Source organism: Nelumbo nucifera, chromosome 3, assembly GCF_055504915.1.
Source record: "Nelumbo nucifera cultivar China Antique chromosome 3, China Antique-T2T, whole genome shotgun sequence".
Lineage (NCBI taxonomy): Eukaryota > Viridiplantae > Streptophyta > Magnoliopsida > Proteales > Nelumbonaceae > Nelumbo > Nelumbo nucifera.
This window is the reverse complement of record NC_142651.1, coordinates 108402302-108430065: the sequence shown is the minus strand read 5'-3', so window position 1 is coordinate 108430065 and position 27764 is coordinate 108402302. Positions and strand designations below refer to the sequence as shown.

General features: G+C 37.4%; 1 protein-coding gene across 1 annotated transcript; it reads left to right on the top strand.

Moving 5' to 3' along the window:
* Positions 1-63: 63 nt before the first annotated feature.
* LOC104607055 (Chaperone DnaJ-domain superfamily protein) lies at positions 64-27136 on the top strand. The gene is made up of 10 exons (XM_010272548.3): positions 64-316; positions 2484-3407; positions 7060-7189; positions 7294-7742; positions 11643-11723; positions 11819-11917; positions 14663-14821; positions 14915-15001; positions 25316-25387; positions 26256-27136. Exons 2-10 carry the CDS (start codon positions 2592-2594, stop codon positions 26562-26564), a joined length of 2202 nt encoding a protein of 733 aa, XP_010270850.1. The 5' UTR covers positions 64-316; positions 2484-2591; the 3' UTR covers positions 26565-27136.
* Positions 27137-27764: the final 628 nt, after the last annotated feature.

Genomic DNA, 27764 nt, shown 5'->3' with positions numbered 1-27764 from the left:
AAATTAACAGAGTTAATAAAAATAAAATAATAATAATAAAAGTGTATATCCTCTGAAAAGAGTGAAGAAACTTGGCAGGGCCGCCGTTTATATCATTTCAGCATTAGAGAGCTCCCAAACTCCCTTCGCTCACCCAGAAGAACCAAACCCTGTTTCAGTGTTTTCTCCCACTCCCTTTTCTTCTCCCTCCAACTTTTGCCTTTTCGTCTCTGTTTGTCTGTCTGTCTGTCTCTCTCTCTCTCTCTCTCTCCATCTTTCCCTTTGGTGCTTCCGGTTTTCGACTTTTCGCGATGGTTTCCATGCAGCTCAATTCAAGGTATTCCTCATATTAATATCTGTCTTCGAATGTCCAATCTTCATTTCTGCAAGGTTTTATGATCTAGTGCTAGGCTGATAGGCTCCATTCTTTTCGCTGTTTTCATTTTTGATCGTGCTTTAGCCTCATTAATACCGTTCCATCATTTGGGTATTCTAGTTCCTGTTTTCCCTCAATTGGGCTTCTATTAGAGCCTTGAAATTTGGGGGTTTGTTTTATCAGAGTTTCATGTTTGTTTTCTAACATTGTTTGGTAACTGTTGATTATGGTAAATACACCACTAATGGGCGTGGTTTTCTTTTCTTTAACACATTGAATGATTTTTGTGGATCTTTTACTTTGAAATCTTCGTTGGGAAATGCAGAATGCTAATGCTCCTGCGTTCCCTTTAAATTAGTTTTGCTTTCGTTCATTGGCTCCTGATTCTTTCTCTACTGGATTTGTTTGTTCAATTGTTTACTTAGCTCTTTCTGCGGGTCACCTTCCCTGTGCACGTAGCACCTTTTGAGCCGTATGGCTCCCTTTACACTTCCTACGCAATTAGAACCTTTGCATATAGAAAGCGTTTTCGTTTATAATGTTGTAAAGGATTTATGCTGTTACAGCATATTTAAAGGAATTAGGTTTAATTTGAATTGTTGACATAAAACAACCTTCTTGATGTAAATTAAGAGCTTTTTTTAAGCCGTGCCTTTAGATACCTACAAGACCATATTGGCATGTTTGATGGTTGGCCATCATGAAGAATGAAATCTTTGATGGTGAGTTTTCCTTTTTGAAATTCGAATTAGATCAGATTATAAAAACTAAGGTTGCTGTCCACCTTGAAAATATACCACACTTTATCTTAATTGAGTTTTATGAGGGTTTTAATTTGCAAATTCAGATGGATGACCAGTTAGGTATGCAAATTAATACAACAAAAGATATTATACTTAAAGCATGACTTAACGGAAGATCAGTTTATTTATAGTTGAATATGGTCTTTCACTAGAGTGGGAAAGGGGCTTGTCTAAGTGAAGCTTGGTATGTTAATACGCCCAATTTCCAATTCAACTCTTCTGTAACCGAATATGAACAAAATTGGAGACAATTTTAATGTACAATCATTGGAGACAATCATTATTCCACTTGGATCAATGACTGTGAACTTGGCACAAGTCCACAATAGGTGATTTCTCTTTACTGCAACAGCGAGAGTAATTTGTATATTCAAATCTGGATTTAAATGGTTCAACTAGTTTTTTCTTATTTGGTTAGGAGAACATTAGATGTTTCAAGGCTAATGTATCACTGTTACATTCAAAAGTGATGGGAGACCACCTACTACTCTCTTATTACTTTACTAATCTTGATATTCACACTTTGGGACCCTGATGACATAACTAGTCAACCCTTTTCCTTGTAAATGTTTGGCACACAGCAAGAAGATTAAGACCTTTAAACTCATTGAGCTTAATCACAGTGTCTAATTTAATATATTATTATCACCTACATGGTTTTAATGTTTGACCTTTGTTATTGATATTTTAATTACACTTAGACTTTTAGTTTTTTGTTTTGATAAGTTGGTTATACATGATTTTGAGGTCAGAAGACCCTTTTGTTACTTGTTCATTTGGTTTGCATCTACATTATAAGCTAGGAATATTTATTTACTTAGCAAGGCAGCTGAACTGTTTTATACCATTGTTTATGGACGTGCATGGAAAGTGCCAGAGATAAGATTTGTATCAATAGCCTACAAAGAGCATAGAGGTGTATGTTTGCACTAGTGGGGCTGGTAAGACCATTGATATGAAAAGCTGGGATTTTAATTTAAAAGATTTTCTTACAATTTAGTAGTCAGGGATAAGTTGCCCTTTTGATTGTAAACATATTTTATTATATTAGTAAGATTCGTACTGTTGTGTCTCAGCTATGTAGCCATTGTCTCCCTTTTCCAAGGGATAGAGTTCCATGCTATCTTGCCCCATCTTTTCTAAGAAATGTATTTGATCTTGTTACTGATAAAAGAGTCCTACCTAGTCAAAATCCTTACCTGATTGGAATACTCATTGTGCCCTTTTCTCATTTTGTAGTCATAAAGGGGTGTGTGTGTGTGTCTATGTATTATCTCTTCTCTTTTGATGTGTTTATTATTCATATGACATGTGTTGGCTAACAGGTGTGGACCCTTTCAATGGAATCTAGTTTGCAGTGCATGGTATACTTGATGGATCAATACTCAATTGAGCTTGATTCTGTTTCATAGCATACATTACAAGTCTTGATAATGGCTCGGAAGGGAAATCAACAAAGGAATGGTGTGGCTCGCAACCCATCAAACTACAAAATTAGGGTTTCTGAGTCAGCAGGTGGACCTTCACCAGTAAAAAAGGTTAGGGTAAAAGCTAGTGAGGGAAAAATTGTTGAGGAACTCCCAACAGATAGTCATTTGGAACAGGGAGTACTTAATCCAACATATGCAGTAAATGAGAGAAAAGACAACCAAAAATCTGGAAATCTCCCAAGCAAAGGGAAGCCAGTGGTGGATGGAATGCCTGGCCTGGCTCAATCACTCTCTACATCCAGTAACTCAAGAAACCCTGTAGGGGATGCATCTGTATTGGATGTGCCCAGGTCAAAAGGAGAAACTGGTGCACTATTAGGCGGTAACCATGGTTTAAAAAACCAAAAAGTTAATCTTGGCTTAGAGAACGGTTTGCCTGCTGAAGATATGATGAAAGATTCAAAGTCCTCAGATACTGCGGTTGGTAGAAGTTTTGGGGCATCTGCTTTGTCTGCCCTGAAGGTGATTCGTGGATGGCTAGAAAGGCAGAAACCTTTGTTTAATTTTCTAACAACTATGCTATTTGATGCCCGTGACTATGTTTGGTTTAAGACTAAGCAAGTGTACCCTGTTATTTGGAAGTGGCTTGTTCAGTTTGGGAAGTTATTTTTACTCATATCCATGATATGGTTGGACTGTAGTCTGAGGGGTCTTGACTCATTTCTACGTTTGGGAACAACATCCTTCTTTACAGTTATTTGGTGCAGCATTGTATCAGTTATTGCAATGATTGGATTCTTTAAGTTTCTTGTGGTCATGGTGAGTTCCGGTTCTCTCATGAGTTTATATGATTCATATTTCTCTTTCTTCTCTATGTGTTAAGAGTGTTCTGTTATTTGTTGTTATCTTTATTTTCTTTGGGTGGATGCTTTTCAAGTGGTTATATGGGAGCACAATGGCTCATTTACATCAAGAGAATGTACAAAGAAAACCTCAAAGCAAAAATGCAGCTTTCTGCACTATATTTTATCCATCCAGAAATTCAAAATCCAAAAATGAGCTATCAGGAGCTTTCTTGAATTCTTTTCTCATAGCTAACCAAGAGTGAGCTGCCCTATGACTCTTCTTAATACACCTCCTGATAAGAAGGTCGGCTCTGAAAGACCACTGATTTTTTTCTTCCCAAATTAGCTAGCAGAGTACGAAAGGGATTCTTTGCCAAGCTAGGCACTCAACCTGCCAACAACTGAGGACCTCAAGGAAAAATCTAGGGAAGCACCAACTGATATGAAAATGGTGTAAAAAGTGGGCTCAAATATATGACTGAAGTTGCAATGTAGAAATAGATGATTTGTTGATTCTTTGACCATGGTCCACAATGCACAAGTGGGCCTGGCAACTATGCTCCATACTTCAGTGGCTGGTCCATGGTTAAAGTATCTGTTGAGGATTGCTGTTCACAGGAAAAAGGGCTATCTTGGATTGGACTAGAGGCCCCCAAATTTGGTTGTGAGAAAACTACTGTTTTCATGGACCTATGTTTTTGTTATCTTTTCCCCTGTTTTTTTTTTTTGATAAATGAGAGTAGTTTTATTGAAAGAGTATCAGAAATACATGCAGCCTAGGAAGAGGCACGAGATGTTACCTCTCCCAAGGACTGAATCATAAGCACTAAAACATGCCCAAACCTGAGAAACGAATTACAAATTAGCCCAAAACAGATCACCCTTTGACATTTGCTTGGCCAGAGAATCAGCCATTACATTTGCTGATCTGCTAACCCACTGGAACCTGACAGTCATATTTCTTGTCATCCATTTAACTTTCTTTACCAAATCCCTGTAACCCCCAACAAACTGTGTCTGGGCTATTCAGCCAGCCCACTACTACCTTGGAGTCTCCTACTAACAAATTGCTCACTCCTAATTGACTAGCCATCTGTATACCTTGTACCGCTGCTAGTAGCTCTGCCCTTACAGAATCACCTTCACCCACTGGTCCTGAGAAAAGAGACAACATAGTGCTGTCTTTGTCTCTCAGAATCCCTCCAATTCCGGATGGCCCTGGGTTACCTTGGCAGCTACCATCAAAGTTCAATTTTACCACTCCATTCGGTGGGGGTTTCCGTTCAACTTGTAATTTGTTCTTGGTGGAGACTGTAGAAGCCATTGCTTCCCAATTTCTCTTTAAGTCGTCAAAGGAGAAATCTGCCAACAATTGTGAAGATTTCAGCCATGAAATTGTCTTTGTCAATATACATTCCTTGACTTCAGCAAGACTTCTTTCCTTTTCTTGAAATATTCTAGCATTTCTCTCCTCCCATAAGATCCACAAGGTGGCGACTCTGATACATTTCCACATTATCTTCCCCTTTTTTGTCAATCTCCCAAGAGCATCTGGAGTGAACAACAACTTTACTTCAGAGGGCAAGTTCCACTTGCACCCAAATAAAGAAACAAATGGTTACAGTCCTCACCCTTCACTTTACACATAAAGCACCAATTTGGGGACAGACACAAAAAAAGGTTTCTTCTTTTGCAAGTTTTCCACAGTATTGATCTTACCATAATAGGCTTCCCAACAGAACACTGTTACTTTGGGGGGTATTGGCCTTGACCAAACCTCTTTAACAGGGAAGATTTGAGAGGAAGGGTTAGAGCAAAGGGCTTTAAAGAAAGATGTGCAAGTGAAAGAGCCAACCGGGTTTAGAGCCCAGACTCTTTTGTCCGGGTTGGTGGGGTCCAGACACACCGATTCTAGAAGCAACAACAGCTCTGAAGAAATGGGTTTCTTTTAAAAGAGGGAGATGGAATAGAGAGAAGGGAAGCGGTCTTTTAGGGGTTGAGTGCTCACCGAGTTTTCAGAACAAGCATCATACCTTACAAACCTGAGGAATTTAGGGAGAATGCCAGAGATAGCCTTCCAAGGTGTTGTGAGGAAAGCCCTTCGAGATACCCCCGCATCCCAACCTGATTTAGAATAGCCATGGATACTTTTCACAACTTCATGCCACAACCTCTCCCTCTCCAGGGGCCACCTCCAAAGCCACTTACCTAAAAGAGCCTCATTCTTACTCACCACATTCCCTAAGCCTAGTCCTCTTTTTTTGCTCCGACTCACTACCTCCCACCTAATCAAGTGATCTTTTTTCTCTTCACCAGGTTCTCATTGGAAGTCCCTCATCAAATTTTCCATCCTTTTTGCCTCCCTTTTAGGAATTCTAAAGACTGACAGGAAGTATAAAGGAAAGTTGGCCAAAGTTGCTTTAATCAAAGTAACTCTACCACCCATGGAGATGTAGTTCCTCTTCCAAGTTACCAATCTTTTTTCAAAATTTTCAACCATCGGATTCTAGAACCTACTTTCCTTTGGGTTTGCACCTAGAGGAAGTCCTAGGTAGGATAGAGGCCACTGAGAGCAAGTGCAATCTAACAAGGCTGCTATAGACTCCACCTCCTCTCTGTTCAAATTAGCCCCCACAACACAACTCTTCTCAAAATTTACCTTCAAATTCGAGGCCCTCTCAAAGTGAATTATTAAGTCCTTCAGATTCCTTACCTCTGCCAAATCACAACCTTTGCATAAGATTATTATGTCATCTGCAAATTGGAGATGGGTTACTGACACTCTGTCTCTACCTATTCCCCACCCTCTTAGAGATCCGGCTCTATCCGCTTTTGAAAGGAGTCTACTAAAAGCATTGGCGACTAAAGTGAAAAGGAAAGGTGACATGGGATCACCTTGTCTCAGACCCCTACTAGCTGGGAAAAAATTAGTAACTACCCCGTTGACTAGGATGGAATAATGGCAACTAGAGAGGCAACCATTTATCCATTTGCACCACTTATCCCCAAACCCACACTTCCTTAGCACGAGTGATAAGAATCCCTAGTCCACTAAGTCATAGGCCTTTTCAAGGTCAAGTTTACAAACATAACCTTTACGCTCCGATCTCCTCATCTCCTCCACACATCCATTTGCTATTAGAATCTGATCTACAATTTGCCTCCCCTGAACAAAAGCTCCTTGCACTCGGCTAATAAGACAAGGAAGCACCTGTTTGATCCTCAAAGATAAGACTTTTGCCACAATCTTGTAAACACTAGTCACCAAACTGATAGGTCTAAAGTCCTTTGGATGCTTAGCTTCTTTCTTTTTCGGAATTAAGGCTAGAAAAGTAACATTAATTCCCCGACTCATCACTTGATTATTCTCAAATTCCTTGAAGACCTCAAATAAATCTTCTTTGACTATGTCCCAACAATCTTGAATATCCTATTGTGGATTCATTGATTATCATTTGCCTTTGATTCCCCCTCCTAGAAAAGAATTGTTTACTTAAAATCTTTTAAATTTTTTGATGATTCAGGCCATATCCTATTGTAGATTCCTTGATTTTTATTTGCTATTGATGCCCCTTCCTAGAAAAGAATTGTTTACTTAAAATCTTTTAAATTCTTTGATGACTCAGGCCATAGCTGCTCTAGTTGCAGTTTATGTTGGATTCACACTTGCAGTTTTATTACTGATCATCTCTGCAGCTTTGTTGCTGTGGTTTTATGGAAGCTTTTGGATCACAGGGAGCATCATCCTTGTTGGAGGTGATCATTCAATTTTCTTGTGATATTGAGTTGTATATTCTCTTTGTTTATGTGCATAAATTTTGGCCAAAACCAGCTAAGGTTGTAGGTCTTCTAAAATGCAGGGATGGCATTTGCATTGAGCCATGAACGCCTTGCACTTTTAATCACCACTGTATATTCCATATATTGTGTAAAAATATATGTTGGATGGTTTGGTTTGCTATTGGTGCTGAATTTGTCTTTCATCTCAAGTGATATTCTGGCATACTTCCTAAAGAATACTATGCATGAGCATACTAGATCGAATAGGCCAGAACAAGATGCTGGAACTCAGAACCGATCGGATTCTTTTTATGGTGAACCAAGTCGTACTTCACCTTCTGAAGCTGCTTTTGGAAGATCATCAGATCGTAGTGCAGGACTACCTTCAACCAGTGGGGCTGATGCAGAGTTAACGTCTGAAGATGAAGTTGTTCGGTTATTAAACTGTACTGACCACTATTGTGCATTGGGTTTTTCCCGTTATGAGAATGTAGATGTTTCTTTACTTAAGAGGGAATACAGGAGAAAGGTACATGTTTTTCCTCCTCATAAGAGCTCATCATTATAGTAAACCATAATTTAAACCAAATGTGGAATTGCTTTATCTTCTATTGTTCGTATAAAGAATAGAAATAAAAACTGGATAGTAGTTCTCTAAGAAATGAACTGACCCAAAATGGCTTAGACCTAAGTAAAAAAGAATCTGAACTACTAGTGTGTGATATGGTGCCTTTAGAAAACCTGAAAAGCTAGAGATAATCATAGAACTTATTTCATATATTTACCTAATATATGCCCAGATACAGATATTGACATGGACATGGATTTGGGAATGTGGAACATGACTCCATTTCCTAAGATCCTGGATACAGATAAAGGTACAGGTACCAGTCATATGCTTGTTATCATGCTTTTACATCTGGTTTTTTGAAGCTAATTATTATTTTTTTTCTTTTTGGAAACGGTAACTTTCATTCAATTAGTAATTAAGTACACATACCAACCTCCCAAAGATAGGGTGCTGATCCCTCAAAGTATCTCAGAATTACATCAAAGCCCAAAACAGTTCCTCCCTGGTAATCCTTTGCTTTGTTAGAGTATTGGCCAGTCCATTTGCTGATCTTCTAGTCCACTTAAAAAAGTACCCCATTCTCTCTTGCTAGGCACCTGATTTCTTTTACAACCTGCCTAAGGGTCCAGATTCCCAAGCTGTTTGGTTGCTTCCAACATATTAACAGCTTGGAGTTTCCCTCCACCTCAACTTGTTGTAAACCTATCTGTTTATCCAATCTCAAACCTTGGTGTAGGGCCAATTGCTTCAGCTCTTAGTGAATCACCCACCCCTTATTGTTTTTTTTTGAAGCTAAGTTTCTTGCAAAATTTAATTAAGCTTCTAACTTTTACATATTTTAAGTGTTAAACTGTCATATTACACAAGTGTCAATTGCGTTGTGTGTCTTTGTGTTTGTTTGTTTACTTTTTATAACAATTTAGGTTGTGTGCAGTTGGTGGTTATCATAGTTATCAAGGTGACGCCTAGGCGGGCGCCTAGGCGACAAGGCGCCCTTGGAGGCTCACCTTGCCCAGTCGCCTAGCAGTTTTGTGCACTGGGTTATAAAATACTTTTAGATTTTTAATTCTTGACATTATAATTATAAAATAGACATTATTAAAATAGAATAGTGTTTATATACTAATTTCTTTTTATTTTTTTCTTATTCTGTTAGGGTTTAATCAATGCAAACATTGCTAACTGCTGTATTGAACCCATGGTTCACAGTATCGATACACCTCTGTGTATTGGCAGAGGTGTATCGGTACTTATAACGACACTCCCCCTATTTTTTTTTTTATTTCTTTGGTTTTCATTTTCTCTTTTAAATATATATATATATATATATTATTTAAAAAAATGGGTCCCCGAAAACACCTATAAACAGGTATCAGGACCCCAAAGATACAATACAATACACCCGATACGGGGTGTATCGTATCGAAATTTTGATCCTTGATTGAACCCTCAAAAATTTCAAAACCTGAACCTATAAGCAAGGGAAGAACTTAAAAATTTTGTCTAATCAACACATTTTCTTCTTCCACGTCTTCTTCTTCTTCTTCTTCTTCCACCTTTTCTTTTCTTCTTTCCTATAACAAAAGTAGGGGTTCAGCCCCTATATTTTTTGAATTTTCTTTACTTTGCTCTTTTTCTTCTCATAAAATGTTGATTTTCTAGACTTAAACATGAATTTTATACTTAAGAAAATTATGAATAATTATTAAGGAAAGATGGTTATGGAATCTAGGGAACTACCCTAAGATCTAGTGCTTTACTTACCTTGGCGCCTTGAAAATTATGGTGGTTATGAACCCTGTGGTATGGTTGAGAAAAACTATGCTCCATTTCTGTCAAAGTGAAGCTGACATTTTTGAACCATGCAACACATTTGATGGTGTTTTGTAGCCCATTTGCTTTTAGCTTTTTGAACCATGCAACTCAGAAGAGGGTATTTTAACTGGGGGAATAGGGGGGGGGGTTCAGGTGTATGGGGAATCATTATTATGGCTTTTTCCAGGATCATTAGGTGTTGGCAACTTAGTATAAGGATAACTATATGCTGTTCTTCATGGTATGAGAATAGCACTTTCATCAAGGTTCAGCAATCTGATTAAGGGGTTTCCAGAACTGTTATAGGATGGATGAGAGATGAGATGGCTGGACCATGGAGCTTCAGACATCACATCTAGCAAGACTCCGGGCTAGATGATTGCAGGCTGAGTTCTTATGGATTTCAAGGTTTGCCAACTCCCTTCTGGACTTGTTAGCCTGGGAAGGTGTTAATAGAATAAACAGAGACCAAGAAGGGAGGATATCCATTAGACTAATATTGTAACTTAATTAGGCGACCTGGATATATGGGGGAGCAGCAAGGAGCTATCTCCATAAAAGCTTAATTTTGGATAATGTATAATATCTTATTGTATATTGTTACTGTACGTTTTTATCTCATCAATAAAACTGTTCGTATTTACTGATAAAAAAGTGGGCCTTTTTGCACAAGGTTTCACTTTTGAAAAAACCATATGTATAATGATTGTAACTCATATATGGTTGCAAATCTCAGTCATCACCGCTAATTTTTGTTCAAACAAACATGCTTGCATGAGTTTGACTGGGGGCCAATTCCCAAGTAACTTGCTAGTTGCCATGTGGGTGTTATTTTATAATATATGAAAAAAAAAACTTGTTAATACCATAAAGTGGTGGAGATACACAATCATCCAATGTGTGGGATACAGACTGGATCAATTATGATGTCATGTTTTACATATGCAAAAAACCTTTACCTGATTGAGAAAATTAGAATTAGCAGTCTTAAGAAATGGTAGAGTTTGGTGTTTCAGGACCATTTAATTCTTTCTAAAAATGGTCCTTTCTAAAATTAGAAAAAGATTAGCAATTATTGGAAAGATGCACTAGAGCAGCAGTGGCTTGGACAATATGGGAAGAAAGAAATCTGAGGATATTTGATGATAAGGGAAGGAGCAGAGAAGTTGTGATTGAAGTGATAACTATAAGGGTGGCACATTGGGTGAAAACTTTAAAATTGTTTTCTGATTTTAAGACAGAAGACTTCTTCAGATCATGGGGAACAATTGCAAACACTACATCTAGAAGACCTATAGTAAATGAATGAACCCCCCTCCCTGCAGATGTTGGGTGGAAGAAACTAAACTGATGGTAGTAGTTTGGGAAATCCTGGCCCATTGGGTATTGGTGGGGTAATAAGGGAAGAGAATGGAAATATGATAGCCGTGTTCTCGGGTCCTATTCAGCATGGTGATGTGGTGAGTTCAGAACTGAAGGCAGCAGTATATGGTGTAGAGAAAGTTAAAGAGTTAGGGATTAACAGATTCATTATTGAAGGGGACTCAAAAATTGTTGTCAACTGGCTGAAGAAAGGGGAAGGAGCAATCTGGAGGCTAAGGAATGAGATCAGGCGCTTTAAGCAGGCTTCTAAAGACATGTTAATTCAAATAAGATGGATTAGGAGATCAGCTAACAGCATGGCTGATGCTCTAGCTAAGCAAGGAGTTCAAAGGCAATATACGTTCTGGGCTATGTTTTAGTTAGTGGATCTCCTTTGGGCTATTTTTGGGGATTGTTGTAACTAGTGGAATTGTTTTTTGGGTTATGGTTGGGACTGTGTTGTAATTAGTGGGTTTTATGTGGGCTTTTCGTCTACCCACAACTTCTTGTTGTACTTGTTCTTTTAATTTAATGAATCATTTCTGTGTTGCTGATGAAATAAATAAACATTAGTTTTTTGTTTTCTAAACAAAGTGCATAGCATTCCTTCTACATTAGGATTCTCAGGATAATACTAAGATTTTCTGTTTGATTAATTGATATTCTATGATATTTTGACAGGCCATGTTGGTTCACCCTGATAAAAACATGGGCAATGAGAAGGCTGCGGAAGCCTTCAAAAAACTTCAAAATGCATATGAGGTACATCTTTGTTTGTACACTGTTCCAAAGGCTATGCTTTTTCTTGGTCTGATTATATCTCTTTGAGTTCATATGTTGAATTTATTTGCAACCAGGTTTTACTTGATTCTTTGAAACGAAAAGCATATGATGATGAACTAAGGAGAGAGGAGATAATGAATTGTATTCGTAGGTTTCAAAGTGCTTCTCAAACGGTAATTTTTCTTGTATCTGTTCAAGTGGAAAATTCAGTCAATTGCTTGCTTGCAACTTATATTTAAATGGAAAATGGAAGGCACAATTTCATGAGTTTGGATCATTTTGACTGATGCCATTATTAGAGGCTGGTAATATGTGGCAATATTTTCTAGAAGATGACAATTAGCTCCTCAATAAATTGAGTTTTAATGGCTGTAATATTGGCAATTCTAGCCAGTCAGGTGTTTGTGGAGCATTTAGTAATTATCTAGGAGATGCATTGATGCATTTAGGGTTTGGAGTTGGGTTTGTTTGCTTTTGTAATCTTGGTGATTTCTTATCACTTGATATGTACTTTTTCCTTTTTAAAAAAATTTGATTAATTATTGAAAATTATTGATGACTTTCACTTACCTGGTAGGTGATGGAATAAAACTCTTATTCCAACTTCAGGAACTGTAATTCTACTGCTTTCTAGATTATAATACTTATAGAGATGTAAGGAGATTCATGTGTAATAATTGGATGGATGCAGGCTGATCTGCAAGTTGTTTGCACTTTAGACATCTCATCAGGGAGGCCAGATCTATGAAGAATAGTCTGAACACTTCATTTGGATGTATCCAGATAGCATATAGCAGCACACTTGGCTGCTTTTTTAGTGAAACAAGGTGCCAATAATATGCATTTTATTGGGTTTCTTTTTAGCCAGGTTTAGGCAGCAATTTCTTGATGTAGTGGGCACTTTTTTGGGTTGGGCCTCATAAACTTTTTCAAGGGAGTACTAGGCACTGCTTTTCATGTACTCTTAACTTTCTTAACTGTTCAGTAGGATTCTCTGATCAGTTTTCCAATAAAAAATAGGAGATTCCTTTGTTGACTATTTGATTTCTCAGCAAGGACTTGTGCTGTAAAGCCAAACCAAAAGCTAGAATTTTATCATGGGTTGGTGTGCATGATCTGTTTAAAAGGAAGCCACAATTCTTTCTTGTTAGAAAAACTCTTATTCCAACTTCAGGAACTGTAATTCTACTGCTTTCTAGATTATAATACTTATAGAGATGTAAGGAGATTCATATGTAATAATTGGATGGATGCAGGCTGATCTGCAAGTTGTTTGCACTTTAGACATCTCATCAGGGAGGCCAGATCTATGAAGAATAGTCTGAACACTTCATTTGGATGTATCCAGATAGCATATAGCAGCACACTTGGCTGCTTTTTTAGTGAAACAAGGTGCCAATAACATGCATTTTATTGGGTTTCTTTTTAGCCAGGTTTAGGCAGCAATTTCTTGATGTAGTGGGCACTTTTTTGGGTTGGGCCTCAAACTTTTTCAAGGGAGTACTAGGCACTGCTTTTCATGTACTCTTAACTTTCTTAACTGTTCAGTAGGATTCTCTGATCAGTTTTCCAATAAAAAATAGGAGATTCCTTTGTTGACTATTTGATTTCTCACCAAGGACCTGTGCTGTAAGCCAAACCAAAAGCTAGAATTTTATCATGGGTTGGTGTGCATGATCTGTTTAAAAGGAAGCCACAATTCTTTCTTGTTAGAAAACCCTTTGTGTAAATCACGAGGTACTGTATGCTCCCTTTATACAGGTCCTTGATGTACATGGGGTTCTAGCTTTTGTCTCTTTTTAACATACTTGCTAGAGAACAAATACCTATTCAGGGAACTTACCTAACAGCTTAAGCTTCTTGGTTGAACGGTTCCTTGACATGGTATCAGAGCCTTTTTTTTTATAAGCAAAGGTTATTTTATTAAATTGATTAAAAGCGGATTAGTACACTTTTATTCGAAGAGTGTATTCCCCACATACACAAAGTAAATTACAAAGATGCCCAATAAAATTGCTGCCGTGTGGCCCCTTGTTTTGCTAGGGCATCAGCCAGCCCATTTGCACTCCTAACCCACTTGAAATCAGCATTCAAGTCCTTTACCAGCCTTTCAACTTCCTTAAAAATATGTTTGAGAGTCCATGTGATGATTACTTTTGAGTCCCCTTCCACCTCCACCTGTCTAAATCCCAATTTCTTTGCCAAACTAAGGCCACAATGACAAAAGCTCTGCCTTCACAGAGTTAGTAGTGCCAATTGGTATCAGAGCCTGTTTGACCAGGTGTTCTAGTGTTGGATTCTCAGTGCCCCCATTATAATTAATTAAATTTCAGCACAAGGTATGGGTCGGCCTGAGGGGGTGCGTTAGAGAATAAAAACCTATTCAGGGAGCTCACTTAACAGCTTAAGCTTTTAGGTTGAACGGTTTCTTGACAATATTCAATCTTTTTCTAAAAAATAGCCTTCATTTTCTTCCCCTCTTCAGATTAAGGAGAGTTGAGTTTGGCCCAAATGCTTTTCTCTTTATCCCATATTTCTATTCTGAATCCAATGCAAATTGTGTATTAACTGCTTAAAATTCAATTATGCACTGTTATATTTAGTTAAGAAAATATACAAGATGTTTTTGATAGTTAATATCCCATTGAATTCCTAGGAGTTTCTGTCATTTTTATTGTTATTATTATTATTATCAATATTTTCAGGAATTACCATCTTCTATGGAATGACTAGTTTCTGTCATCTTTGGTACACCATTAGGGATTATTATGTATTAGAATATAAATTGTGAGAGCATACTATTCTTAATTGTACAAGATGCTTGCATATTCCTTAGACTTAATTAGTATCTTAGATTGCAAAATTGCAGGCTTATCTTTTTGTCTTACTTGAGCTTTCAAATATGCTTGAGTCTCCAGAGTGGAAGGCAAGGTCTCTTTGCTTCGGGATTCACACATTCTGAGGCTGATTCTGAAGACCTTCATGGAGATTCTAGAAGAATAGCGTGCAAGAAGTGTGGCAATTTTCACATCTGGATCCATACCAGCAAGTCAAAATCCCGAGCAAGATGGTGCCAGGTTTCTTTTTCCCACTGAAGATATATGTATGTTGTTCCATTACTTCTGGATTAAACATTTTGCTGATTTTCTGTTGCCTATTTTGCTTTAAAGGATTGCAAAGATTTCCATCAAGCTAAAGATGGAGATGGATGGGTTGAACAGTCTTTCCAGCCAATATTTTTCGGGTTATTGCAAAAGGTGATATTCATTGAGTCATGAAGTTGCTACCTTGGTAATAATTATTTTATTGAGAACAAGAAAGGTACACACCTGTGGCATCTCACTGGGCCTGAATCATGGCACCATCAATCCAGTGTGATGTGCCTAGGAATGTTCCTGGCAAAGAGGCAGTGCCAACAGGTGTATATCATGTCCTGATTATTAGGGGAAGAACTTTCTTTATCCTTTATGTTGTGTTTGTGTATATACATGCTTGTATTATATGATTTGTGCAGTGCTTCACAGAAATTACAGTATGTGCTTTATGATATGTAATAACTTCATATGTTATCTAAGAGATATCTTATGAAAAAACCAATAATATCGTGCTATCTTTTTTGACTCAACTGGAAAACCATATTCTTCGCCATATCCTCGTGACATCTTTACTAAAATCAATAGGCTGAAAAAGGATTATTTAATGCACAGTGTGTTATTTGGTGGTTTCCCCTTGCCAAGGATCAAAGTATCAGTATCGGGTATCGTATCGGACAACTTGGATACGGATACGGATACGCTTAGGAAACGCATGGATACGGACGAAAAATATAGAAACTCTTGGATACGCTAGGAAAATGCACAGAAATTCTATAAATATATTAATAATATTAAGTTTAATGTCAAATTAATTATAAATTGTTAGAGTTAGCCGAATAAGGGTAGATTAGTCAACTCACCTTGGTTAAGTTATGAGCTTATGTGGCAGTCTTATTAGAGGTTCTCTGTCCCATACTTAAGTAGGGGCAGTTTAGTCCTTGTACATTTAATTAGAAGCCTAATCACTATTAAGAGGTCGACTGATAGGGTTTAGCTATCAGGTTCGATAGTTCTTTCATCTTCTTCTTCTTCTTCTTCTCTTTCTCTTTCTTCTTCTCCTTACTGGTTCGGACTACTGTAGCTACAGTAGAAACATGGTATCAGAGCGTGACAACTTCAGTTCGTGACCTGTTTTAGTTCGTGACAACTTCAGTTCGTGCTTCAGTTCTCTCCTTTTCTTCTCTGGGCTGTCAATGGAGAAAAGTGGTTCGTCCCAGGCCTGAAACATCACAACTCTTCTTTTTTCTGGTGCACAGAACCTCCTTTCCTAAGAAAACAACTTCAGCAGTGAATGGTTGGCTGAAGCTCTCAAACGAAGGTTGGTTATCTCTCCTCTGTGTGCTGTTGGTATTTCTGGGTTGAAAATCTTCAAGAACTTGATTGTTGCCCTGGTTCTTGGAAAAATTCCAAGAACAGGTTGTGTTTACAGTGACCAAATGGTGTAAGGGCTGCTACTGTAGGTGGCTGAATGGTGCAAGGTGTAATGCAATGGTACTGGTTGAGTTTTGTTAGTCTTGTGGTGCCCTCTTAAAAGTGTTAAAGCAGGTCTGTATTGTGTGTGACAGCTATGGCTGTGTTGGTGGTGCTTGTGATGCACAAACTCTGTTGAGTAGTTGTAAGAGAGCTTGCATGTGGTTAGTAAGTGCTGAATTAATGTCGGTGTAGTCTGTGTTTTTTTTTTTGTGAAATCAGTAGTGGTGTGGATAAGAACAAAGGTGTGTGTATCTATCATTGTGTTTAGGGACTGCTGTAGGTTCTGGAACATCAAACTCTTGACAGCAGCACTTAGTTGGTGATTGGGAATTTAGATTAGAGGCAGCATTGAAAGAGTATCATGGCAGCAATGGGAGATGACTGTAGTGATCAGAAACCTAGTGTGGTGGTTTCCTCTGACTATCTAGGTGTACAGATGACCTCAATTAAACTGAATGGTGAGAACTATGTTCCATGGGCCAAGTCGTTGGAAGTTTTTCTCAAGGCAAAGAGAAAAATGAAGCATGTGAAAGAAGATAAACCACCGGCTGACATAAAAAATGCCTTCCTTCATGGTGACCTTATAGAGGAGGTATATATGGAGCAACCACCTGGGTTTGTTGCTCAGGGGGAGGCTAGTAAGGTGTGCAGACTGAAAAAGGCAATTTATGGGTTGAAACAATCGCCTCGTGCTTGGTTCGGGAAGTTTAGTGAAGTGGTGAAGAATTTTGGAATGAAACAATGCCAGGTTGATCATTCAGTGTTCAGCTATGACTCAGAAGTTGGAAAGATTTTATTAGTGGTCTATGTGGATGATATTGTCATAACTGGCAGTGACAAATTGGGGATCGACGGACTCAAGGTCTTTCTGCAAAATCATTTTCAAACAAAAGACCTTGGGACATTGAAGTATTTCTTGGGTATAGAAGTTGCTAGATCAAGACAAGGTGTAAACCTATGCCAAAGAAAATATGTTCTCAATGTATTGGACGAAACAGGACTGTTATGTGCAAAACCGGCTGAGACTCCTATGGAACCAAATGTTAAGTTGAGCAGTGATACAGGGGAAATATTTGATGATCCTGGAAGGTATAGACGACTAGTGGGGAAGCTGAACTATTTGACTATCACGAGACCAGACATCTCCTTTGCAGTCAGTGTGGTGAGCCAATTTATGCAGAACCCTCGTATATCTCACTGGGATGCAGTTCTTAGAATTGTAAGATATTTGAAGGGAGCTTCGGGCCGTGGGCTATTGTATAAACCAGGAGGAAAACTTGAAGTAGTTGGGTACACGGATGCAGATTGGGTGGGCTCTGTGTCTGATAGAAGATCTACTACAGGTTACTGCACATTTCTTGGAGGAAATCTTTTGATGTGGAAGAGTAAAAAGCAGACAGTTGTGGCTAGAAGCAGTGCTGAAGCCGACTACACAGCCATGGCACACACTACATGTGAATTAGTGTGGTTGATGAATCTCCTACAAGAAATCGGGTTCCACATGGATAAACCTATGAAGTTGTACTGTGACAATCAAGCTGCGCTCCATATCTCATCCAACCCTGTTTTTCATGAGAGAACAAAGCACATAGAGATTGATTGCCACTTTGTGAGGGAGAAGGTTCTTACTGGAGAGATAAGCACAGAACATGTAAGCTCAGGTGATCAGTGGGCCGATTTGTTTACAAAAGCCTTAAGCTCAGGGAGAGTGAACTATATATGTAACAAGTTGGGATTATATGACATATATTCTCCAGCTTGAGGGGGAGTGTTAGAGTTAGCCGAATAAGGGTAGATTAGTCAACTCACCTTGGTTAAGTTATGAGCTTATGTGGCAGTCTTATTAGAGGTTCTCTGTCCCATACTTAAGTAGGGGCAGTTTAGTCCTTGTACATTTAATTAGAAGCCTAATCACTATTAAGAGGTCGACTGATAGGGTTTAGCTATCAGGTTCGACAGTTCTTTCATCTTCTTCTTCTTCTCCTTCTCTTTCTTCTTCTCCTTACTGGTTCGGACTACTGTAGCTACAGTAGAAACATAAATAATATATAAATACATAGGAGCTTTATATTTTAATGGCATATATGAAGAAATATATTACAACTAATATAGAGAGATGCATAGATATTATGCAATTTTATTGAGAATGCATCAATCAAGAATATAAGACATATTATATATATGCTTAGAAATTAATACATGCACAAAACATATGCAACTATTCTATTTGAATTACTATATCAGTATTTCTATTTTACTAATTTTATTTTTTAATATTAACAAAAAATCAACAAAAAAATAATTCTCAAATAAATATGTTATTATAAAATGTAAAGTAAAGTATTAATTAATAATTTATAAAAATATATAATCTTAACTTAAAATATACCAAATCTATTAAAATTTTAAAGATATATATCATATTAAAATTCATAAATTTTAATTACTAAAATAATTATTCCATTATTAATATTTTATTTTATAAAATTTCTAAAATACAAAATTATTTTATTTTTATATAAATGTAGATTAGTGGAATTGAGCAATTCAATTTATGTTATATTCTCAAATATTTTGTAAATAATATTTTTATTTTTTTAAATAGTAAAGACATTATTATTTAATGCAAATTAAAATATTAATTAATACTTTATAAAAAATTGAATATATATAATGTGAAAAATTATAAATTTTAAGTATTAAAATAATTATTCTACTAATAATAATTTTATTTGTATAAATTTCTTGAAATTAAAAATCAAATTTTGGTATATATGTCGATTTGTTAAATTATTTATTTCATTGTTCATAAAATACTAATTTTAAAAATTATTCTTTTTAATTTATAGTTGGAATTGTTGATATATATTATTTATTTGGGTTGTATATAGACTACTAGACGTTAATGTAATAAATGTTAATGTGTTTCTTTTTTTATCAAAAAGTTGTAAGAGGCTTGGTGGTTGAAGAGACATGCTCCTGATTCTTTTCATAAGGTTAGTTCTATGTTCGAATCACGCAGGCCTCAACTTTTTTAAGTGAGACATGGTTTATACGATGGCATGGATGCGGACGCGCGATATGCTATTGTGTCGGTGCGTATCAGATTGTATCGCTCGGTACTATACGATACACGCCGATACAATAGTGTATCGGACCGATACGCACGACTGGCAAAGTATGTATCCAGTCGTGACGTATTCTGTGCTGGTCAGGTCCGATGCCGATACGATACGCCCGATACGGGCATATCGTATCAATATTTTAATCCTTGCCCCTTGCTTAAGGAATTTGTGATTTTGTTGGATATAATGTATGATTGTGTTGCACTAATGCAAATTTAAATTTTTAAAATGTTTTAGAAATCATTCTTTGAACGATGCTCTAAAAATTGTACCACACAACCACTTATAGAGAAGGTTGAATAGAATTGAATGATAATTTGGTAAGTTCTTTCCTTTTTTTTTTTTGAAAAATGTATTGAGAAAAATCTGACCATTTCCATTACCTTGGATTGATAATTTGTAGTGAAGAGATTGAAGAGGATACAAATCTATTACTATATAAAGCAGGTACCCCATATCTTCCAGAGGCATGCAGAAAAAGTTTATAAAGCCTCTTCTGAAAATGAAGTTTCGACTTTAATATTTTTCCATGTGCAATGTGCATGCCTCCCCCCATTCAAATTAAGGGGAAAACTTTATAAGATGGGCTATAGGGCCAGCATTGTTTGGTAGTCAAGGGGCAAAACTAGGAAGGATGTGATTAGTAGTGAGTGTATACTTTTTAGAAATCTAAGATGGTGATAAATTAGGGAATGTAGACTAAGATGGCTCAGGCATGTCATATTACTCAGATATGGAAGGCATGGCTGGAGTATTGGATATGAAATTTACACTAAAAATTGAACTATCCAACACAATATGGAACCCTTGTACAGGTATCTAGGTATCATAGATAGAAGACTATCTGCTGCATCAGAATTTGAAGGGTCTATAAGAGATAGGACAGGCCAAGAAGGACATGGGTTGTGACAGTGAGAAATGATTTGAGGGCTCGCAATTAACTACGGATACATCTTTTGACAAGATGAAAGCGAAACAGGATTTTTGCTGCTGACTCCTATTAAGGCATATTTCTTTTTTTTATTTTTTTCTGACTGAGCAAAAATTGGGATAAGGGTTTGTTGATTATAGATACAGTATATCCTAAAAGCTTCATTGAATAGAGGGATGGTTCTATTACATTTGCATTAATGCTTGTCATATAACCACCAAGTATCGGCTACTAATAAAATTAATACCTGTGAATTATAACTGGTAAGTGACCACCCTTGGGAACTGCCCCACAACATCCTAAACGTGAGATCTTTGATAAATAGCTTTAATATGTTTATCTGTGTCCAATGGTAAGTAAATTCATTGGAGGACTCACCTTCTGGGGAGAGTTACTTGACAAGACTTTGTATTACTGAACTAACTGATTGGGTTGAAAAATCTTGTTGGGTTGTTTGGTATACCATCTTTTTCTCTCTCTACTATTTATTTCTATTCTAAGAAAGTGATGAAAAGAAGGATTGATGAAAAAGGAAGTCAAACTCATTCCTTTAGATCTGTATGGAGATTTCAGTGGCTCTCAGTATTTCATAAATCCATGTGAATCAGAACGAATTTCATGGGATCCTCCAGCAAGACCTAGCCTAATAAATTGTTGAGTTAATCGAAAGGCTCACAACATTGAGCCTATGCCAGCAAGCCTAACAAGTAGACCTGTTAATGGGCCGGGCTCGGGCTTGATTTTTGTCAAAATTCTAACGGGCCCAGCCCAAAGCCTGAGCCTGATACTGTAAAACCTAGCCCAAGGCCCAGCCCGTGAACAGTACTAGCAAGTTGGTTGTGAACTCATGTGGATCTCATGTGATATGCAAAAGATTCAATCTGAATCAAATCTTCTCAAGATTCCCATAGTCAACCTTGTCGTGTTTTGACAGGATCCTCGAGATTTTCTGACTATTTGGAGGATTTAGAAAATCAATTTTCTGGCATGTATTTTTTCATTTTTAGGAAAATTAATATATTGTAGATACCAAGAAGAGATTCTGAGTCCTCTATACAAATCAATGTAAACACACTTTTGAGAATTGATAAAATGAGTGAATGAAGAGTTTTCTTCACTGATGTGTCTGGGTGCTGACTCCGAACATAGAAGCTGCTGGCTAATAGAGAGTCCCAGTGATGCTGACTTTGTTAAGAAAATAGGAATTCCATTTATTCATTGAATCTTAGTTTATTTAAGTTTCTGTTTCTACTCTTAGATTTTTTTTTTATTTTATTTATCTACATGAGAACCCCACAAGAACTTATCTGCTTGCAGTGGCACAAGGATTGAGACTGAAAAAAAAATTTCGTAGGATTTAATTCCTTAGTTGTGGAAGGAGATTTTTTCCTTTCCCAAAAAAGTTGTGGAAGGAGATTCTAGAGTGGTAGTGGGCTAACTAAAGAACAAAAGTTTAGGTTCATGGCACTATTGGAACACAATAGAGATGGTTTTAATGAGAAATTGGAATTGAATTCTCATGGATCCATAGATTAAGAAACAATTTGGCAGATGCACCATTGTAAGAGGTAGTAGGATCAGGTATTTTTGGGATGCTTTCAGCATATTTGTATTTAAACCATTCTTTTAACCCCATCAATAAAATTATTTATTATTATCCATGAAAAGAGTTATTATAAATGTTGATCTATGCTATCAGACTTGAACCTGTGTCCTCATGCTTGTCAGCCCAAGATACTAACTATCATTGCACCAAGCAATGGTCCCATATCCTATCATTTGCAATCTGACGGAAATTTGTATTGTTGATTGCTTCCCTTGGCCAAACCACTTTGGAGCTTTGTGATTATATTTCACTTATTTCTTGAAATGCTAACCTATCAAAATAGAGATCTTTAAATGCTACATTTTCTTCTGTTTTTTTCTTTAATAAAAAGTTACCTTTGCTTAAAAAAAAAAGTATCATGAATGTGCAGTCAGTTTTCTTTCTTTGCAATATAATACCTTACCTTAAAAAAAGCATCGTGTATGAGTGGCCTTGCAGCCACGATGCACTGAGATTAAATCTTTTGTCACATTGATTTGTAATTAAAATGGAAAATAAAAACCTTCAGGAAAATAAAAATGTATATTTATACAAGTTTTTCATATCCTTTCTTCTTTGCAATCATGCCACATTTGTAAAGATTTTCACCTAGGAATCCAGTTCTTGTCATAGGGGGGACAAAGCTGTAACGTCTCAGATGTGTTATGCAAGTGATGCAATAACATTGTACTATCATTGCATAGATCCTAACCCAAAAATATATTTATAGATATTACTCTTTCATATTTGGACTGGGCTTGGATCTTGGGCATTTAAGGACATTAGCTGGTTGGATATCAAGAACCAATGGTATGAGATTGCGCAATGGCGATTTTCTCTTCTTTTAGTCAAGTCGTGTGGGGTTGACTTTTATTGCATTTTTTTTACCTTATGTATATCAGACTATTCACTTTTGTGTGTGTGCACGAGGGGGCAGCCATGTAATAGTTTAAAACAGTTCAGTTATTTTAAAATGTTTATTCTTAAAAAATCTCTAAACTCGTACATGTTTGTGGTTATATTTACTAATTATTTATCTGTGTATATGCTTACAGAAGAAATTGGGGCTGTATCCATTTTGATACGACTCTGTTTCTTGGTTTGTCCTTGTTTTTTCTCACTTTCTGGATCTGTTTGAGAAGAGAGTGGAGTAGGTATGTGAAGTGAGTGGGATTAAGTTAGTTTTTTCTTTTCTCTTTTTTGGTGGGGGGGGGGGGGGGGAGAGGGAGTAGGATTGACATGTTGGATGTGGATGGCTTTGGTTCCAAGGCACTCCTTGCAGGGGCATTTTCCAAAGGTGCTACAGCTGCATTTTCAAACAACAATGGACTCTGGGTGCTATGCTCATGCCATTTCTACAAAAGGAATGGGATTTTGGATTTGAGCATATTGTCAATGTAGAGGGTACTTCCCTATTTGATGGATGCTGTGGGTGGGGTGGACTTTGGCACTGTGGTGGTCTACCTGACAAATGAAATTGAATTTTGGATTTGAGCATATTGTCAATGTAGAGGGTACTTCCCTATTTGATGGATGCTGTGGGTGGGTGGACTTTGGCACTGTGGTGGTCTACCCGAAAAATGACAGAAGACACTGTAAAGCAGGTTGGGGAAAGTTGAGAGGGGTTGCAGAGGGTTTCAGATCTCAGGTCTGAGATCTGAGAGGGTTTTACATGGAGAGAGTCTCAGAGGTTGAAGAAGGTACTCTCAGGGGAGGCAAAGGTGTGGATTCCCTTAGGGGATCCCTATTTATAGATTTTTGAGGGTTTCCCTTTCTGGAAAATTCCTTTTTAAGTTTGTTACAAAGTTGCTTGGTTCGTGCCATTGTGTTGGGGTTTTTCCACATGTCCATGCGGTTACCACGATACTTGGGCTCCCACCCTTTCTCAAAGTACGCTTTTAAGAACGTGAGATGAGTTGCTACGGCCCTTCTAAGTCCTTAATGAGAGTGCGGTGGGGAAATTGAGTGTGGTGGAGTTAAGTGTCAATTCATGCATATTCAATGGATGAGTTAGGTGAATGTTCTGTCAAGGGCTTAGTGTGATAATGCAATGTGATGTCATCGCATCCTGATCTATGAGTTGGGACTGATTGGATTCATGCTGTTACGCCATTGTCATATTGTTTTGTTAATCATACATAACATATAAAATATTATTTTACATTCAGTTTTCAATTCTTTTAGTTAATCATTTTGATGAAAATGAATCGTTGAGGCTGTATTGGGATGAGATGGTTTTTTGTATATCCTCTGTTCATTTCTCTTTGTACAGGGGTTTTCTGTAGTTGATTTTATTAATGAATCACTTTACAGTTTCCAAAAAAACGTCTGATACATAGTCTTCTATAATGAGAAAATATGACCAATATCACAAGAAATTAGGTATTTTGAATATCCGAGTGGAAGATGTTATGGTCCTAAATGGTTAAAATGCTTGGTTTGACGCGTTCCATCAGTCTTAAGGCTTTTGGTGTATTGGTTAAGCACATAATATGGCATCAGAGCCTACCACCACGTCTCAATTTCAAATCATAGAGAGGGCTACCTGGAGCAGAGTGAAAGCTGCTAAAAGGAAAGGGCTACCTACCACCAGAGTGAGAGCCATCATGAAGAAAGCTACCTACTGCTAGAGTGAGAGCTGCCTAGGGTGAAGCTGCCAAGGTGTTGGCTATGGAAGTGTGGTGGTATGTTACGGTCCTAAATGGTTAAAATGCTTGGCTTGACACGTTCCATCAGTCTTAAGGCTTTTGGTCAAGCACACAATAGAAGCCCTCTCTGGATGCTTTTGTAAAACTAACTTTTGATGGCACCAACCAAGGTAATCCAGGCCCATCTAGAGTTGGAGGAGTTTTGAGAGTTAAGGAAATGCCATTGCCCTTTTCTCATGACTGGGAGGAGTGGGGGATGCTACTAGATCTGAATTAGTGGGGGATGCTACTAGATCTGAATTGCTTGCGGTGATGCAGGACATTCAAATTGCAAATGAGTTGAACTTGGAAAGTTTGTTAATTGAAGGTGGTTCTAAGGTGGTGGTGGGGTGGTTGAAGGACCCTGAGTCTGTAATTTGGGGCTCCATAAATGAATTGAAGAAATTTAAATGGCTAACAAGAAACATGATTTTTAGAACACGGTGGGTGAGGATTGCCAATGCTTTCGCTGATAATCTTACTGAACGTGATTTTGAGAATACAATAGGGATAAATTATTTTGGGAGTGGTTGTAATTGTTTTATTTTCTTTATTTTGCTTATACTTGTACTGCTGTGTACTTGTAATGCTGTGATTGTTTAATTAAGAAAATCTCATTTACTTATCAAAAAATATTATTGTCTTGTTATTTAAGCAAATTATCATTTTGTGCAGGTAGATGCTCCATCTGCATATGTTTGTGCTGAAAGCACAATATATGATGCAACTGAGTGGTTTGTTTGCCAGGTAATATAACTATGGATTTTGTTGTTTAGGGCACTTGTACTTTACTCTTTTACATTTCTATTTTTGTCTGTATGCATACTTGTTTTTTTTTTTTTTGAGGGGGGGGGATGGAATATTATAAACAGTGGCGGAGCCAGGAATTTTCTCTTGGGGGCCAATTTATATGTTTCCATGTACCTTTAAATAGCATGTTTCCGGGTTTCTTTAATAAGCTATTTAGTGTTCAGAGTCTACCAACTACTCAGTGGTGCATGTGGCATACATGCAAATCAAAACAAGATCCATTATAGGGCACATTTCATTTTTCTTTAAGGAGGGCATGTTCCTAATTATTACTCGAGAAGATAAAATAGCCTTACTCGATGATTCTGAAGAAACAGTGTTGCATCATAATATGAAGTGAGTTCTTTGAGATTATGATTGTCTCCCACAGTTCATGGTAGTTTTAGCACGGAAAGGATGGAAGATTAGCACATATAGCATGGAAATGTATAAAGTTGTAAATTTACTAATTCCTGAAAGATCACCGTAGGCTTAACCAGAAGTCCAGAACTGGAGTTCCAAATTGGCTTCCTAGAAAAATTGAAATTTTCTAATGCATTATTTGCTTGAGTATATAAAATAGATAAGTAAACAAGATTTATATAGAAATTTAAAATTTTGGCATGCTCCAATTTGAGTGCTAAAGAAGTTTGAGATTTCTCAATTGGATTCTTTTTGACTTGGCCATATTTTGTGGCTTTATTTTTTAATCACTTAAATAGATTATATATTCCTTCAACCAAGGCAGGTAATATAAAAAAGTATATTTTTCCAATTGAAAAGGACAAATAAAAACTCACTTCTGTATGATGAATTTTTGTTACAGGGTATGAGGTGTCCAGCCAACACTCACAAACCGAGCTTTCATGTCAATACCAGTTTAACGTCTAAACACAACACAAAGGGGACTAATTCAGGACAAAGGGGAGGTGGAATTCCAACAACAAACATGGAAGAAAGAATGACAGAGGAGGAGTTTTTTGAGTGGTTGCAGAATGCAATGCAGTCGGGCATATTTGAAGCTGCTAGTGGCAGTGCTGCAGCAGAGAATTCCACTTCTAGAGCTGGGAACTGTTCCAAGAGTGGTGGCAGTGGTAGCAGTAAGAGAAAAAAGAGGGGCAAGAAGCAATGGTGAGGATTTCTTCTGCTTCCTGCTAGATTTTCTTGTACCAACCCGGGATGGCGTTTGTGGGCTCCCACGGGAGAGGGAGAGGGTTCCATCGAAAAAAGGGTGTATAGGCGAATCTTTTTCCTTAATGGTTGAAAACTACAGATAAATGTGTCTATATTCGGTTAACAAGATGGCTAACAACTTAAAGGAGTCCCATCTTCCAGGAAACAAAAAACCATAAGCTCTCTCTCTCTGTGGTGCGCGCCCGTCACTTGAGTCTTGACCAAAGATTTATTATAATCTGCTTGTGAGAAAGCTATGACATTGAGGCTACGATTCCTTAATGCTAATGGTTCTCGGATTCAGTTTGTGGTGCCCATTGTATAGTTTTAGGCTTCTAGTCCCCAGGGGAGCGGGGGGAGATTATTCTTTCTCGACTCCCCCGAGTCCTGAGTCTACTCTCTTTGAAAACTCCAGAGTCCAGAATATATACCGTATATTGCTTCGTATGGTTAGAAAACTTGGTGGATACTATACGTGATGGTGATTTTAAATAATAAATATTTATGATGCCAGAAAGACATGATACCAGAAAACTTTGACTAATCAAACCCCTCTCCCACTTGAATTTTAATAAAAACCCAAGTGATTGGTTACCACTTTTATGATGTAGTTGATTGGTTATAAGATTTTCAGGTATGGCATCATAGTTGAAACTTGAAAAGCCTCTTACATTAGTTGGTAGCTGGTTTCGTGTAAGACCACTTTTTAAATGGGAACCATAGGCTCCATCTGTGCATATATTACTTCTGTGACCTATGAATGAGGTTTAAATGTTTAATGAGGACGCTCACCGAGCAAATCGTAAACGCCTTGTGTCAACTGTTTATTAGTCATCTATCTCTGAACGCAAGAGTTCGAACCTTTTCTTCTTTCATTTCTATTTTCATTATGAGTTGGAAGTGCGCTTAATGGATCAGCCGGTCGCCACATTACTTTCAAGATTGGCTCCTTCATGCATAATCAATGCTTCAACTAAAGGCAATCTGTTGACTGTTGGAGACATTTTCGATAGTAAATTCATGGACCCAGTATGAAATGTGGCTCCCATATTGGTTCCACAGCCCGCCGTTCAGCTAATCCAAACTATTCTAGCAATACAGTTCTGAACGTACCTGTTAGAAACTTGGAAAATATGAATGGATTTAATTTACTGTAATGTCG